General features: G+C 41.2%; 1 protein-coding gene across 1 annotated transcript in view; it reads left to right on the top strand.

Annotated features, from left to right (window-relative positions):
- lmbrd2b (LMBR1 domain containing 2b) overlaps positions 1 to 14,188 on the top strand; it is a 17,491-nt gene extending 3,303 nt beyond the window's left edge. The window contains exons 2-18 of the mRNA XM_076078256.1: positions 75 to 270; positions 347 to 453; positions 740 to 841; positions 937 to 1,104; positions 1,390 to 1,600; positions 1,683 to 1,757; positions 1,839 to 1,952; positions 2,708 to 2,891; positions 3,991 to 4,172; positions 5,996 to 6,129; positions 7,161 to 7,266; positions 9,016 to 9,113; positions 9,431 to 9,534; positions 9,622 to 9,668; positions 10,038 to 10,152; positions 10,674 to 10,800; positions 10,887 to 14,188. Coding sequence (XP_075934371.1) covers positions 97 to 270; positions 347 to 453; positions 740 to 841; positions 937 to 1,104; positions 1,390 to 1,600; positions 1,683 to 1,757; positions 1,839 to 1,952; positions 2,708 to 2,891; positions 3,991 to 4,172; positions 5,996 to 6,129; positions 7,161 to 7,266; positions 9,016 to 9,113; positions 9,431 to 9,534; positions 9,622 to 9,668; positions 10,038 to 10,152; positions 10,674 to 10,800; positions 10,887 to 10,950 — 2,112 coding nt within the window. The 5' untranslated portion in view covers positions 75 to 96 and the 3' untranslated portion in view covers positions 10,951 to 14,188. The remainder of the gene's footprint in view (positions 1 to 74; positions 271 to 346; positions 454 to 739; positions 842 to 936; positions 1,105 to 1,389; positions 1,601 to 1,682; positions 1,758 to 1,838; positions 1,953 to 2,707; positions 2,892 to 3,990; positions 4,173 to 5,995; positions 6,130 to 7,160; positions 7,267 to 9,015; positions 9,114 to 9,430; positions 9,535 to 9,621; positions 9,669 to 10,037; positions 10,153 to 10,673; positions 10,801 to 10,886) is intronic.
- Positions 14,189 to 16,016: the final 1,828 nt, after the last annotated feature.

Here is a 16,016-nt window from a genome sequence, read left to right as displayed (position 1 = left end):
TCTGCATGTTTCCTCTTGTTGGTTCAGTCCTGTACAGTCCACATGACCTGGTTCTGGTTCTGGGTCCCCTGCAGGTCTGTGCTGGTGCTGCTGGAGATGAGTGGAGCCGCTCTGGGCATTGAGATCGTGGTGGTGTTCTTCCTGGCACTGTTCCTGCTGCACAGGTATGGAGACTTCAGGAAGCAGCAGCGCATGGTTCTGTTCGGCACGCTGCTGGCCTGGTACCTGTGCTTCCTCATCGTCTTCATCTTACCTCTGGACGTCAGCACGGTGGGTACCGACAGAGACGTCCACCCGTCTGTCCCTCAGATAGAGACGCTACTGAAACCTGTTGTTCTGTCCTCAGACCATCTACAAGCAGTGTAAGCTCGACCACGAGGACCACGCCCCCACCCTCAGCCCCTCTCCAGCCAATCACACGCCGACTAACGCCTCTGCCACGCCCACCAAGAGGTGAGACAGCATTACAGCTTCATGAACATCAGCAGACGATTTAAAGCTCACGACATGTTTTTACATCCAGAAGATGTAGTTTAGTGTGAGACGGTGTGATGATCTCTCACTCAACTACAAACGGCTCTAAAAGAACCACTTCATCAGGATGTTAGAAGTATGTGTTAACGAGCACTTTAATCTGAGTTCACCGAAATCAATCATGTGATGACACACATCTCACCTCGTTATCAATGAGCTACTAGATTTATATACTCCTCCTCTTTTTCCTCCTCCTCCTCTGTAGGAGCGTATTAAAGCCGTGCTACAAGCCGTGGAGCTACATCCCAGATGGCATCATGCCCGTGTTCTGGAGGGTGGTGTACTGGACGTCCCAGTGTCTCACGTGGTTCGTATGATAAACTTTTTAGAAATATACTTATATTTAAATATATACATATTTATATATAAATATACATATTATACCGTGTTCTCTCTCTCCAGGCTGCTGCTGCCCTTCATGCAGTCCTACGCTCGCTCCGGAGGGTTCTCCATCACCGGGAAGATAAAAACGGCTCTGATAGAGAACGCCATCTACTACGGGACATACCTGCTGATCTTCGGCTCGCTGCTCATCTACGTGGCCGTTCATCCTGAGTGGCACCTGTCATGGTGAGTTCACCGTCGTCACGGTGAGTTCACCGTCGTCACCGTAAAGGAACAAGTATTAAATGTATAATAAAGAAACAAAGGCTGAACGTCCTGTAGACTGTTTGATTTGTAGATTTTTAAGACGTCCTGTTTCTAATTGAGCTACTTTGTAGAACCCCTCCACATGTAGCTAGAGCTCCAGTACAGCGAGTATAAAATCAGCTTTACTTAGTAAACATGCAGCACATGTCAGCGTGTGTGAGACATCACTTCCTGTCTGGACCTCCTGTGGTTCCTGTGACTCAGGTACGAGCTGCAGACCATTGGCATCACGGCGGCCAACACATGGGGCCTGTTCCTGCTGGTGCTGCTGCTGGGCTACGGTCTGGTGGAGATCCCCCGGTCCTACTGGAACGCCTCACGCCACGGACACCTGCTCATCAAGACCTACTTCAAGGCCTCCAAGCTGATGACGGAGAAGGCGGACGCAGAGGAGAACCTGGAGGACGTCATGGAGGTGAGCGGAGGAACTCGCCTGCGAGGGTCGGCTTCATTCTTCATTTCACCGTTTTAACTCTGGAGTCTGGTTTTTGTTGCAGGAGGTGAGAAAAGTCAGTGAGTCCATCAAGTACAACCATCCGCTGAGGAAGTACATCGATACGATTCTCAGAAAGGTAAGAGGAAGTACTTTACCAGCAGTGACTCAGTGTTCATAGACCGGGTACACTGATCTGACCTGCCCCCCCCCCCCTCAGTGTCCGGTGGACTACCAGGAAAAGATGGGCAGGAACATGGACGACTACGAGGACTTTGACGACAAACAGGACACGTATCCCAGTGAGAAGAGTCTGGTGAAGCTCCACAAACAGGTGAGAAGAAGAAAGGTACCGCAGGAAACAAGTCAACAGGAAATACCACTACAGAAGAACAAGTTCCTCCTTCACACAAGTCGTGATTCTGATCAGTTGTCGGGTGGATTTCAGGCAAACTTTTGAAGAAGAAATGTGTATTTTGGTGCGTTTCCACCAACTGGTTTGGAGCTCAGCTGCTTAGTTTGCGTAAATTTATATTTATATTGATAAGTAAAGCAAAACTGTCCACCCGTCTTAACTTGAGCATCAAAAGTAAGTTTCTTTAGGACTTCCAGGTGTTTAGCTACAGGTTCAGGACTGTAGACGAGAGGGTTTAACGTATCAGCTGGATGCAGTTTGGCGGACGAATGCACTTAATATACTCATTTAATGAGTGTCACCAGGTGTCATAGGTACAAACAGCTGTGTATCGTCTGCAAATAAGGCAAACAAATATGATTATAATTGTGAGTAATCTCCCAAAAACGATGCATGTAAAATGAAAACGGCAGTGGGCCTAAAACAGAGCCTTGTGGGGCACCACAGGGGAGACAGGAAGTAGACTGAGGTCCAGTAAAACCAGAATCATCTCCATTTTATTTGATGTGATTCATGAATGATGTACACATTCATACGTGTGTGTGTGTGTGTGTGTGTGTGTGTGTGTGTGTGTGTGTGTGTGTGTGTGTGTGTGTGTGTGTGTGTGTGTGTGTGTGTGTGTGTGTGTGTGTGTGTGTGTGTGTGTGTGTGTGTGTGTGTGTGTGTGTGTCCAGGTGATCTATGCGGTCCAGAGACACAACAGGACTCGGGTCCAGTGGCAGATCCTCCTGCAGCAGGCCATCCACCTGGAGGACGTGGCCAAGAACGAGACCAGTACGACCCACCAGTTCGTCCACAGCTTCCCGTCCTCTGAGCCGGCCGGCTGGTTCAGCAGATACGTGTACACATCGACTGTAGGTGAGTCGGGGCCTCCAGCCTCTCCTCTCTGTGTTCACTTCCTGTAGTTCAGTCAGAGTTTCTCCTCCTTGTAGTCACATGACTGTTGGTCTCAGATGAATCAATCATGACTTCATAGTTTCACACTTTAATGTTTAACACATTCTGGTTAAAGTGAACTCTTTATTAGAGGAGACATTTATAATGAGACATGAAGAATAAAATGTTTATATGAAATATCAATATGTTAAGCTTCGTTTTGGCTTCTTTTATTAACGTAAGCGTTTGTCACACATGATGTGTTCGAGGACCGTTGGAAAGATGGAAATCTCACGATAATGTTGGTTTTTATAGCTGTGTGTGATGAGCGGTGCAGTTTTGGCGATTGTTTAAAAGAAAACATGTTTTTCAATGTTGCTTGGGGGTTTTGGCGTTTAGAGGGTTGAGGAGATAGAACCCACATCAGAGTGATGACGGTGCAGTTTTTGACCACTAGTAGATGATTTTATGAGTGGGTCCCTGTCTAGGTTGCATCTTCTTCATGTACACACAAACACCCAGTACTTCTCAGGATTCCAGTACCTGTTGGTCGCAGTAATGTGACAAGAAATGTAGAAAAGGAAGAAGAAGACTTAAAGCCACAGTGTCGGTTTGAAGTTCTTCTAAAGTGTTTTGTGAGGAAGAAGAAGCCTTCGTCGTGTTAGTGAGAGCTCATCGGTTCACACAGCGTTAGTAGAAAGACTTCCTCAGGGCATCTTTCATCTCTGTAAAGAAAAGTATTATCACTTTTTGTCAGGATATAAACAAACTTACAATAAATACAAAGAGAAGCTTTGACAATAGAAATGAGTAATGACAGAGAGAAAGAGGAACTTTTCTCTCATCATGTTTATGAAATCTTGGATTTCAGAAGTGTAGCTGTGAAATATCGTTTTGGTGAAACTACTAATCCTTCAGAAACATCTCGACTCAAACACAGATTATCTGTCAGCCAAAAAACGGTTGAAAACCGCTGGTTTAATCTCTAATAATGTGTTCTATTCTCTGAGAGTTTTACCTCTGAGATGAAGTAAAAAGTACTTTAACTTTGTAGCTAAGTACAGTACTTGTGTGTGTACAGAGTGGTTCTGGGAGTGCCTCCTGAAGGTCTGGTTCTACCGGCTCCTGTCTGTGGTCCTGACCCTGTTCAGCGTGGCCGTGGTCTGGTCTGAGTGCACCTTCTTCAGCACGAGACCCGTCCTCTCTCTGTTCGCCGTGTTCATCCAGCTGGCTGAGAGAGACTACAACTACCTGTACATAGAGGTGAGACTATAACTACCTGTACATAGAGGTGAGACTATAACTACCTGTACATAGAGGTGAGACTACAACTACCTGTACATAGAGGTGAGACTACAACTACCTGTACATAGAGGTGAGACTACAACTACCTGTACATAGAGGTGAGACTATAACTACCTGTACATAGAGGTGAGACTACAACTACCTGTACATAGAGGTGAGACTACAACTACCTGTACATAGAGGTGAGACTATAACTACCTGTACATAGAGGTGAGACTACAACTACCTGTACATAGAGGTGAGACTACAACTACCTGTACATAGAGGTGAGACTATAACTACCTGTACATAGAGGTGAGACTATAACTACCTGTACATAGAGGTGAGACTATAACTACCTGTACATAGAGGAGAGGCCTCTTCATCTCTGGACTCACTGGTCCGATCCCAGTCACACTCATGAGGGTTTAGTTCTGTCCTTCTGTTAAATCTTCCAGAGTTTAGGTCTCTCAGACGTTTTGAGTCCTTTATGAACTCTCCCCATAAGTCAGCATTAGATGCAGACTTTACCTGATGGAATTACCCACAATTCATAGCAATGTGACGTAGGGCTGGGCGGTATGACCAAAAATGCATATCACGGTATTTTGTAAGACTCTGGCGGTTTCACGGTATATCATGGTATTTTTGTTTTCACGTTAAAGCATTAATTAATTAACGCCGAAAAGAAACGGCCGGCCAGCAAGCGGTGAACAGCTGTTTGTGTGGCTTGTCTTCCATTCCGTCACTTCCTGTTTCCTTCACCTACATTCCCCTGGGTCCTAAGCCCCTCCATGGAAAGAAACGGGATTAGACCGTATGATTTAGTTGTTAGTAGGTGTTGTTTAGGTTTATTTCTTTAGTTATTTATATATATATATATATATATATATTATTTTATTTTATTTTATTATCAGAACAGTGAAGAAAAGGTTACCCTGAAAATGCACACTCCGGTACATTAGGTGGCGGTATGCACCTATGCAAGTTGGTTGCGATCCGCCAATGGAATTTAAAGAAGAAGTCCCTCCATGTACAGCTTCTTATCACCGTCTACTACCAACGTACATTTATAACAAATACCACACATATTACGGTAATCAGCGTTGCATATGTGTCTGACCCAAATACCTTTTGTTCTTCAGTCTTTGTTCATCCTGCATCTCTCTGTTCTGTTCTTTAATGTAACGTTACTATAGCGACAGAGCCTCTCCCAGCTGTTAGCAGACTGTTAGCTAGCTTTACCCAGCATGCAGTTCGGCGGTGAAATTTTATAAATGTACAATTATTAGAGCTACAAATTGTTTATGTGTCACAAACTGTTGCGTCGTGGTGTTTTGTTGTTACAGAGCGTTAGTTGTGGGTTATTAGTTGTTGTTATAAAGTTATGACCATGACTAGGGTTCCCTCTCAATACAGGTAAGAGAACTAGCTCCGACCACAGCGCTCTCAGCGGCAAACAATATATTTTGCTGCCTGTTGAGGAGCGACAGAAGTTGTTTTCGGTTGTGCACCGGTATATGAAAAATTCTTATCCTACAGGAACTTAAAACCGGTATACCGCCCAGCCCTAATGTGACGTTAAACACGAGGTAAGCAGAAGAAGCATGGAGACGTAAACAAAGAGGATGAAACCTGTGAGTTCAGTCTGGTTTATTAGATTTACTCAGAAACATTAAAGATTAAAGAAGGAACATAAAGACATGAACTCACAGGACTGAAAGCAGAGATTATACTGTATGTATTTTATATCCCAGTTAATCTCACTGGTGTGTGTGTGTGACGCCTCTTCTCTCCACCAGATGGCGTGCTTCATCACCATCTTCTTCCTGTGTACCTGCGTGTACTCCACCGTGTTCCGTGTCCGTGTGTTTAACTACTACTACCTGGCCTCTCATCACCAGACCGACGCCTACAGCCTCCAGTTCAGCGGCATGTGAGTGACAGCAAGTCTTCTTTAGTGGGAGGAGTCTGGGACCTTATTACAGGGACCAGTAACTGACTGGGGATCAGTATGATCCATAAATATGATAAGAAACCCAACAAAATATACACAAAAACATATAGGTACTCACATCCAGAGATTCTTCATAAAGAATACTCATGGAGTAAATAACTTCATTATGAATATTTGTATTTATAAAGGCGACCAATAGAGATAAAGAATAAAACACCATAAATACATCAATGAAAACAAAAGAAAATATAAAGTCTAAACAGTTGAGCTTCTAAAACAACTAAATTTGTAAATTATAATAAATAAGAAAATAAATAAGAAAACATTTGGAGGAATCAAAGATTCTTTAGGTTTAAATCTTTGAACACGTTTTATTCTTCATATTCAGAAACATCACCTGTTTCTGTCAGATACACCTTTAATAATAATATCAAACATATTGCCAGCCCGTCATCAGCCTCATTCTAACATGTTATTGTTATTTTTATTTTTATTTTTATGGACTTCCATCCTCCTTCACAAAGTAGCTGCATGTTTGAGATGAAAAGCTTTTGAAGGGTCATTTATTGTTTTAACTAAATGCAGTAAAAACAACAAACAGAACTAATCCTGTCGCATATTTATTGATTCATCATCAGGAGGAATTTAAATAAACAGAGTTTCTGTGCAACATGTCCGACATCTTCACATTAAACATTGTCCATCAACTGTGTTTGAGCACCAAACATCATGATGTGAACTCAGAGTCCAGGTCCTCTGGTCCACCAGAGTAAAGACCTGGCATCAGACAGCCAGGAGCATGCTGGGTAGTAGCCTCAGGTCCTAGCCGCATTAGCTTAGCTTCCATCTCGACTCCGCTTCCAGTGGCGTTCATATAAATACCAGTTAAAGAGATCTACTCGGCGTGTCTGAGGGCGGAGCCAAAGAACAGCTGATGATCCACTGAACAGGTTATTTAGAGTCAGAAACAGAACTTCTCATGAACGATATGTGACTCCTTTGATCTGCAGGTTGTTCTGTCGTCTGACGCCTCCTCTGTGTCTCAACTTCCTGGGTTTGATCCACATGGACTCAGCCATCTCCCACCAGCAGAAGGAGCAGACAGCGTACACGTCCGTAAGTTATACAGTTGTGTGAAAAAGTGTTTGCCCCCTTCCTGATTTCTTATTTTTTTGCATGTTTGTCACACTTAAATGTTTCAGATCATCAAACAAATTTAAATATTAGACAAAGATAACACAAGTAAACACAAAATGCAGTTTTTAAATGAAGGTTTTTATTATTAATGGGGGAAAAAAATCCTGTGTAAAAATCCTGTGAAAAAGTGATTGCCCCCCCCCCCCTGTTAAAACATAAATTAACTGGTTTATCACATCTTTGGAAAGCTGAGTTCAATTTCTCTAGCCACACCCAGGCCTGATTACTGCCACACCTGTTCTCAATCAAGAAATCACTTAAATAGGACCTGCCTGACAAAGTGAGGTAGACCAAAAGATCCTCAAAAGCTAGACATCATGCTGCGATCCAAAGAAATTCAGGAACAAATGAGAAACAAAGTAATTGAGATCTATCAGTCTGGAAAAGGTTACAAAGCCATTTCTAAAGCTTAGGGACTCCAGCGAACCACAGTGAGAGCCATTATCCACAAATGGCGAAAACATGGAACAGTGGTGAACCTTCCCAGGAGTGGCCGGCCGACCAAAATTACCCCAAGAGCGCAGCGACGACTCATCCAAGAGGTCACAAAAGACCCCAGAACAACATCCAAAGAACTGCAGGCCTCACTTGCCTCAATTAAGGTCAGTGTTCATGACTCCACCATAAGAAAGAGACTGGGCAAAAATGGCCTGCTTGGCAGAGTTCCAAGATGAAAACCACTGCTGAGCAAAAAGAACATAAAGGCTCGTCTCAGTTTTGCCAGAAAACATCTTGATGATCCCCAAGACTTTTGGGAAAATACTCTGTGGACTGACGAGACAAAAGTTTAACTTTTTGGAAGGTGTATGTCCCATTACATCTGGCGTAAAAGTAACACGGCATTTCAGAAAAGGAACATCATACCAACAGTAAAATATGGTGGTGGTAGTGTGATGGTCTGGGGCTGTTTTGCTGCTTCAGGACCTGGAAGACTTGCTGTGGTAAATGGAACCATGAATTCTGCTGTCTACCAAAAAATCCTGAAGGAGAATGTCCGGCCATCTGTTCGTGACCTCAAGCTGAAGCGCACTTGGGTTCTGCAGCAGGACAATGATCCAAAACACACCAGCAAGTCCACCTCTGAATGGCTTAAGAAAAACAAAATGAAGACTTTGGAGTGGCCTAGTCAAAGTCCCGACCTGAATCCGATTGAGATGCTGTGGCATGACCTTAAAAAGGCGGTTCATGCTCGAAAACCCTCCAATGTGGCTGAATTACAACAATTCTGCAAAGATGAGTGGGCCAAAATTCCTCTACAGCGCTGTAAAAGACTCATTGCCAGTTATCGCAAACGCTTGATTGCAGTTGTTGCTGCTAAGGGTGGCCCAACCAGTTATTAGGTTTAGGGGGCAATCACTTTTTCACACAGGGCCATGTAGGTTTGGATTTGTTTTTTTCTTAATAATAAAAAGCTTCATTTAAAAACTGCATTTTGTGTTTACTTGTGTTATCTTTGTCTAATATTTAAATTAGTTTGATGATCTGAAACATTTAAGTGTGACAAACATGTAAAAAAATAAGAAATCAGGAAGGGGGCAAAGACTTTTTCACACAACTGTACATGTTCATCACACATAGAAACAGAAGGAACAGACAGCGTACACGTCTGTATTATCAGGTAGATGAAGTCACATTGATTATTAATAACTGAGTCCTGTTGTGATCCAGATCATGGGGTCCATGCGGGTCCTCTCCTTCATCGCTAACGGCTTCTACATCTACTACCCGATGCTGATCGTCCTCCTCTGCATCGCCACATACTTCAGGTCTGTTTGAGCTCTGTGATTGATTCTCAGCCTCTTGACTCTGTGTTAGAGCTCAGCTGTGAGGAGGAGGAGCTAATTCAACCATTAAAGTGACTGAACCTGGTTTCATGAATTGTTTTTGTTATTTTGGGAGAAAACATATTGAACGTTTGGTTGTTGCAGGTTTTTTAAGTGATAATGAGCTGTTTTTATTCATCTTTCATGTTAGTAAAGTGAACATCTTGATGTTCTAACGGACCGATGGATTCATCAATGATCACTAACAGCTGCTGGTTCATTCATTCAGTTTTTGACGAGTTCATAACTTCTCTCCTCAGTCTGGGGACTCGCTGCCTCAACCTGTTGGGCTTCCAGCAGTTTGTGGGCGACAGTGAAATGACCTCCGACCTCATCGACGAGGGGAAGGAGCTGATCCGCCGAGGTGAGAGGAGTCAGGGCGAGGGGTCAGGGCGAGGAAGCTGCTCAGGGATGAAGGTTAACAGCTGTTCATGTGATTTGGTTTTCACAGAGAAAAGGAAGCGACAGAGGACTGAAGATGGAGAGAACAGACGGAGGGTGAGTAACGTTTGTATTCTGAGGAGATGACGGAACTAAAACTCACAATGAGAAGTATAAATGTACTTCATGTTCTCACAGAATACTGCATATTAAAAGTATTTAGCATCCATTACAAGTTATTCCTGTTTTATTGATTCACAGCAAGTTTTAGACTTTATTTCTTATTTGAACAACGATCACAGCGAAGCGTCTAACAATGCTGCTGTGAAATATATATAAATATATTTATATATTGTTAAAATTGTTTAAATTCCCGGTAGATGACTGGCGACGTCTTCTTCTGTTCGCCGTGTTGTACTTCATGATGTGTTCATGGTGTGTCCATGGTGCGTCCATGGTGCGTTCATGGTGTGTTGTTCTTTACAGGAGTGGAAGGAGCGCTATGGGAACCAGAGAGAGGAGCACACGGCGAGGAACCGGACCAGTCACGAGCTGAAGGAGACCAGCTACTCCGACACGGTGATGAGCAGCAGCAACAGACGTGAGTACACGTCCAATCACAGGGGAGGAGGGGCAGGACCAGCAGCGTGTTTTATTATCAACATGTTGTCTCATTGTGTCATCGTTTATAATGATAATAATAATAGTTATTTTATAAAGAGCTTTAAAAGGAACTTAAAGAAACTTTACCAGGTAGACAAAGCAAATAAATGATAGAATAACATTAATAAAAACAATAACATAACGAGCATCATAATGTTTTTACTGTGGACCTCGTGTCCTAGAACTGGACCAAACCAGTTTCTAATAATAGTAATAATAATAATAGTAATAATAATAGTAATAATAATAATAATAGTAATAGTAATAATAGTAGTAATAATAGTAATAGTAATAATAGTAATAATAGTAGTAATAATAGCAATAGTAATAATAGTAATAATAGTAATAGTAATAATAATAGTAATAATAGTAGTAATAGTAATAATAGTAATAGTAATAATAGTAATAATAATAGTAATAGTAATAATAATAATAACTCTATTGTGTTGTGTTGAACAGAGGCTAAGTATTCCCGCTCTGGGAGTCGCTCAGAGAGAGACTCCATCGAGCTGCTTCAGGACGCTGAACCTTTAGACTTCAACGCCGAGTCTCTGACCGACGACCCTCTGGAGGTGGAGCCTAGCAGGTAGAGACCACTTCCTGCTTCTGATGACACGACGACAGAACTCTACACCGCTGTGGTAAAGTGATGCATGTGTGTTTGTCTCTCAGACACGCAGGAGGACGATATCTGTCCATGTCGTCGTCTCGCAGCCGAATATTCGACGACGTCTGACGCTGATGAATCCATAGAGATCAACAGGAAGTGAATGTACCACATGACCTCCAGGATGCATGGTAACTAGAATCAGACGTCCAGCTGTTGTGCAGCTCACTGGAGGAACGTTAATGAAGCTCTATTAAAACGCTCTGAGGTCCAGATGTTGGTCCGCATGTCAGGACAGCTGGAGTCTGAGCTGCTGCACGACCTCACGTCACTTTAATGAAGGTTACAATGTTTATTTATGTCTTTTATTTATTTATCACTGATATCTGATCAATAGCTGTTCAATCAATCATCTTCATTCTAATCATGAATCAAATATCATCCTGTAATAATCTGAATGTTGAAACGAGTTCATTTCATCAACGCTTAATAATTCATGTTGTTAAAATACTAAAATATGTCTTTTTTTTTAAAGCATTGAAGTGTTTCACTCTGAAAACCATCCGTCTGAATTTATGAGGTTTAAATTTTCATCTTTTAAATCATGTGACTTTAAGTTCAGGTGTTTTTAAATCATTTTATTTATTCTGAGACGTTTCATTGCGAGTTAAAGCTCCACTCTCACTCCCAGTAACACCTGTCTCACTCTCAGTAACACCTGTCTCACCTGTCTCACTCCCAGTAACACCTGTCTCACTCCCAGTAACACCTGTCTCACTCTCAGTAACACCTGTCTCACCTGTCTCACTCCCAGTAACACCTGTCTCACTCCCAGTAACACCTGTCTCACTCCCAGTAACACCTGTCTCACCTGTCTCACTCCCAGTAACACCTGTCTCACCTGTCTCGCTCTCTGTAACACCTGTCTCACCTGTCTCACTCCCAGTAACACCTGTCTCACCTGTCTCACTCTCAGTAACACCTGTCTCACCTGTCTCACTCTCAGTAACACCTGTCTCACCTGTCTCACTCTCAGTAACACCTGTCTCACTCTGTCTCACCTGTCTCACTCTCTGTAACACCTGTAACACCTGTCACACCTATAACACCTGTCACACCTGTCTCACTCTCTGTAACACCTGTCTCACCTGTCGGCCACTGATCAGCTCCACAGGACCAGTTTGTGGTTTCCTGCCTTGCTCATGGGCACCTCATTGGTGATGAGGGAGTTCACGTTCCTCACGAGGATTCTTCTTCCTCTCTGTGTGTCTCTGAGTTACGTGACCGACAGGACATCACCTGATTGGCCAGAAGTCCTTCAAATCTATCGTCTGTTGATCGTCGTACTTTAAAACTACGAGGGCATTTTAAATTCATCTGAGGAGGAATATTGTGTATAAACAATGTTAACATGATCAGTGAGCTGTAGCCACACCCACCAGTGATGTCACAGTGTACCGACACTCCCCGCAGTACACTGTGACATCACTGCAGCGCGTTGGGCTGAGAGAATATATTGATATGAAGATATGAGACGAGATATTTGATTTTAAAGGAACTACAGGAACGTAAACAGGCTGATCTATTATTCATCTTTATCTAATATGATCTAATATTAGATCATATTAGATATATTCAGTCAAATATCCACATCCAGGTATTTGATAAAAGATATTTGCGCTATGAGCAAAGTGAGGAATAAAAACAAGAGTTTTGTTTAAACTTGATGAATTTAAACAACTTGAATTGTTTTTTTTAATTTGTGAATTTTAATAAATATAGAACCACAAATTTAGACGGATGGTTTTCAAAGTAAAATACTTTCATTGATTCAATCAGTTGCTTATTAGATAAAATCTATTTTAATGATTAAGTTTCCTCCATATTCATGAACGTAATTTAACTTCCTGTGTTTGTTTAATCATCTCGGTGAAAGTGACGGTTTTGTTTCTCCTCTTTAACTTAAAATGGTTCCAAATGTGCCGTTAAAAAATAAAAAATAAATAAAAATAACTGTTATGCTGAAATAAAATGTAAATAAAATAGAAGACAAAGAAGAAGTGACCTTTAAAGGGACAAACCTGTGTTTCTGTTAATTCGTTATTCAACTTCTTTAAAGATGTTAAAGAAACATCTCATTATTATTATTAATGCTGTATAATAATGTTCTTAGAGCTCGTGTTGGGAAGTTAAACATCATAATTCATCTCTAATATCTATTTTATATTCATGTGAAAACATCTCCTTCAAACTACTGGATTTATTCAAGTTTATCACCAAAACTACATTTTACAGAAGACATGTGAACACATCATGATAACGTTATAATGTACCTTCAACCAGTACTCATGTTCACTGAGCAGAGCCTGAAGGCATCATAATGTAACTGAAGTGAACCTCTGTTGGTTAGCCGTTAGCGGTGCTGCTAACGTTACTAGCTCTCCTCCTGTTGGTTAGCCGTTAGCGGTGCTGCTAATGTTACTAGCTCTCCTCCTGTTGGTTAGCCGTTAGCGGTGCTGCTAACGTTACTAGCTCTCCTCCTGTTGGTTAGCCGTTAGCGGTGCTGCTATCGTTACTAGCTCTCCTCCTGTTGGTTAGCCGTTAGCGGTGCTGCTATCGTTACTAGCTCTCCTCCTGTTGGTTAGCCGTTAGCGGTGCTGCTAACGTTACTAGCTCTCCTCCTGTTGGTTAGCCGTTAGCGGTGCTGCTAACGTTACTAGCTCTCCTCCTGTTGGTTAGCCGTTAGCGATGCTGCTAACGTTACTAGCTCTCCTCCTGTTGGTTAGCCGTTAGCGGTGCTGCTAACGCTACTAGCTCTCCTCCTGTTGGTTAGCCGTTAGCGGTGCTGCTAACGTTACTAGCTCTCCTCCTGTTGGTTAGCCGTTAGCGGTGCTGCTACAATGTTGTTTACAATGAAACATGATCAGAGATCAGAGACTAGAAACACATGTTCTACTGAGTGAGTAAAACTTTATTTACACTCTGATGGTTAACGGTACTCCACTAAAGTGAAACACAGGTCTGGCCCTTTAAGAGCGTTAGCATGTAGCATTAGCTCCTCTGTGGATTAGATCCTGCTGGCGGGTTCAGCTGAGCTTCAGCTCCTTAACTCAAGTCTGACCTGAGATCAGTGTAAATATGTAAATATGATTTTGTATAAAGGAGCTCATTGATTCACAGAAAGCGTTAAAGTCACTTTGTGTTCATCGGCTGATGAAGTATTCATGTTCTGGATGTATTTATTGATCTCAGAGTAGATATAAAAACATGTTGATCTCTTTGTTGTAGTGAATTATTAAAAAGATTATAATTAATAATGTTTCTCTGCTGCCAGTGATGTGTCAATAAAAATGATCAAAGTGTTGAAGACGGAGGTCTCGTTTCTGTCTCATATATGGTGTACATTAATAAACACATATATATATATATACTGTACATATATACTGTGTATATATATATAAATACAGTGTATATGTATGTGTGTGTATATATATATATATATATAATGTATATATGTATATATGTGTATATATATATATATGTGTGTATATATGTATATGTATATATGTGTATATATATATATATATGTGTGTATATATGTATATGTATATATGTGTATATATATATATATATGTGTGTATATATATATATGTATATATATATATATGTATATATGTGTATATATATATATATGTGTATATATATATATATGTGTGTATATATATATATGTATATATATATATGTATATGTGTGTATATATATATATGTATATATATACTGTGTATATATATATACTGTACATATACAGTATATATATATACATACATATATATGTATATATATATACAGTATATATATTGCGGTGTCTTCGGGCAGTAGCAGCCACACTGTCAAAATTTGTTGCGAAATGTTCTAGTTTTCTCAATGGAGTCTGGATCGATTGGTGCTATGCTATGCTAACATTGTAGCAGCTCCATCAACACTCAACATAGCGTCACATAGGCGTAAATACGGCAGCGTCTATTCATAGTTTGTACCATATGGTTTACACACGTGTGTAGAGACCATACTATGTGTATAAATGTGTGAGACATTTATACACATAGTTTGTTCTCCACTAATATGAGGTATCATAGAGCTCTGGATGAACACAGACGGATACAGAGTTTGTTTCCTGATTCAACAACATCAGGTGAATTTTGCGTTATTCGTGTCATTCAAAGCTTTGTATGTAATCTACTTGCCTGAAAAATTCCCGCCTCGTTTGATGTGAACACGGCCTTATAGTTCATAAATGGGTTTGAGTGTCGAGAGTGACCCCAAGTCTTTAGAGTCGGTCCAGACACATGCAGATAAAGAGTTTAACCATGAAGTGACCTTTAGGTTCCTGAGAGCAGCCTCTGGACGAAGTTCATTCATTCAGATTGTGTCGTTGTTATTATCACATAGTTTTATCATCCATCCATACAGATACAAAGATGGAATATATACTAAATACACTTAAAGATCTGAAAAACATGTTGAATGTGAATTGGTGAAATAAAGCTCAGGTCAAACACAATAAAATCATTGTTGGACTTTAAAGACATCATCTTTTGTTTCTTTTCGTCTTCACATCTTATTTCTTTGTTTTGAGTTTATTCTCTAATTAAAGAAGATGATTTGAACATTGTCTTTAATCACTCCGAGGACTCTCTTATCTAGTTAGTTTAGTTATTTGTAGTCCTACTAATGATGTTTTATTTTTATGAACTGGGTTAAAATGTCTCATGAATTCATTAATAATCATATCAAGTTTTCCTTCGAGGATTTCACTCCATACATTATATTTATGTGTAAGTTCATGAGAGCAACACAGTTAAACTGTGTTCACATACGTGAGAGAAGAGAACTACAACTCCCAGCGTGCATTTCACTACCAAACAGCCAATCACGGAGCTTTACATTCTGTTGTGCGTTTCGCTAACTGTGAGCTGAAGCTAAGCTAACTATTTCACTCCGTACAGACTTGATGAAACATTCAGCGGTTTCACTTCGTTCGCGTTCAGATTCTGGATCAGTTCTGGATGAATTCAGCAGCTATGGCGACGAAGAATTCACTGCTTTTGTTTTCCCGCCTCTGACTGCCTTCGTCTCCACAGCAGAGGCGTAGAGGCTCATGGGTAATGTAGTGTGACGTGCACTCGCCAAAAAT

Source organism: Anarhichas minor, unplaced genomic scaffold (genome assembly GCF_050575085.1).
Source record: "Anarhichas minor isolate MPS153535 unplaced genomic scaffold, ASM5057508v1 ptg000064l, whole genome shotgun sequence".
Classification (NCBI taxonomy): domain Eukaryota; kingdom Metazoa; phylum Chordata; class Actinopteri; order Perciformes; family Anarhichadidae; genus Anarhichas; species Anarhichas minor.
Note: the sequence above shows the minus strand (reverse complement) of the source record. Positions and strands in the feature narration are given on the sequence as shown.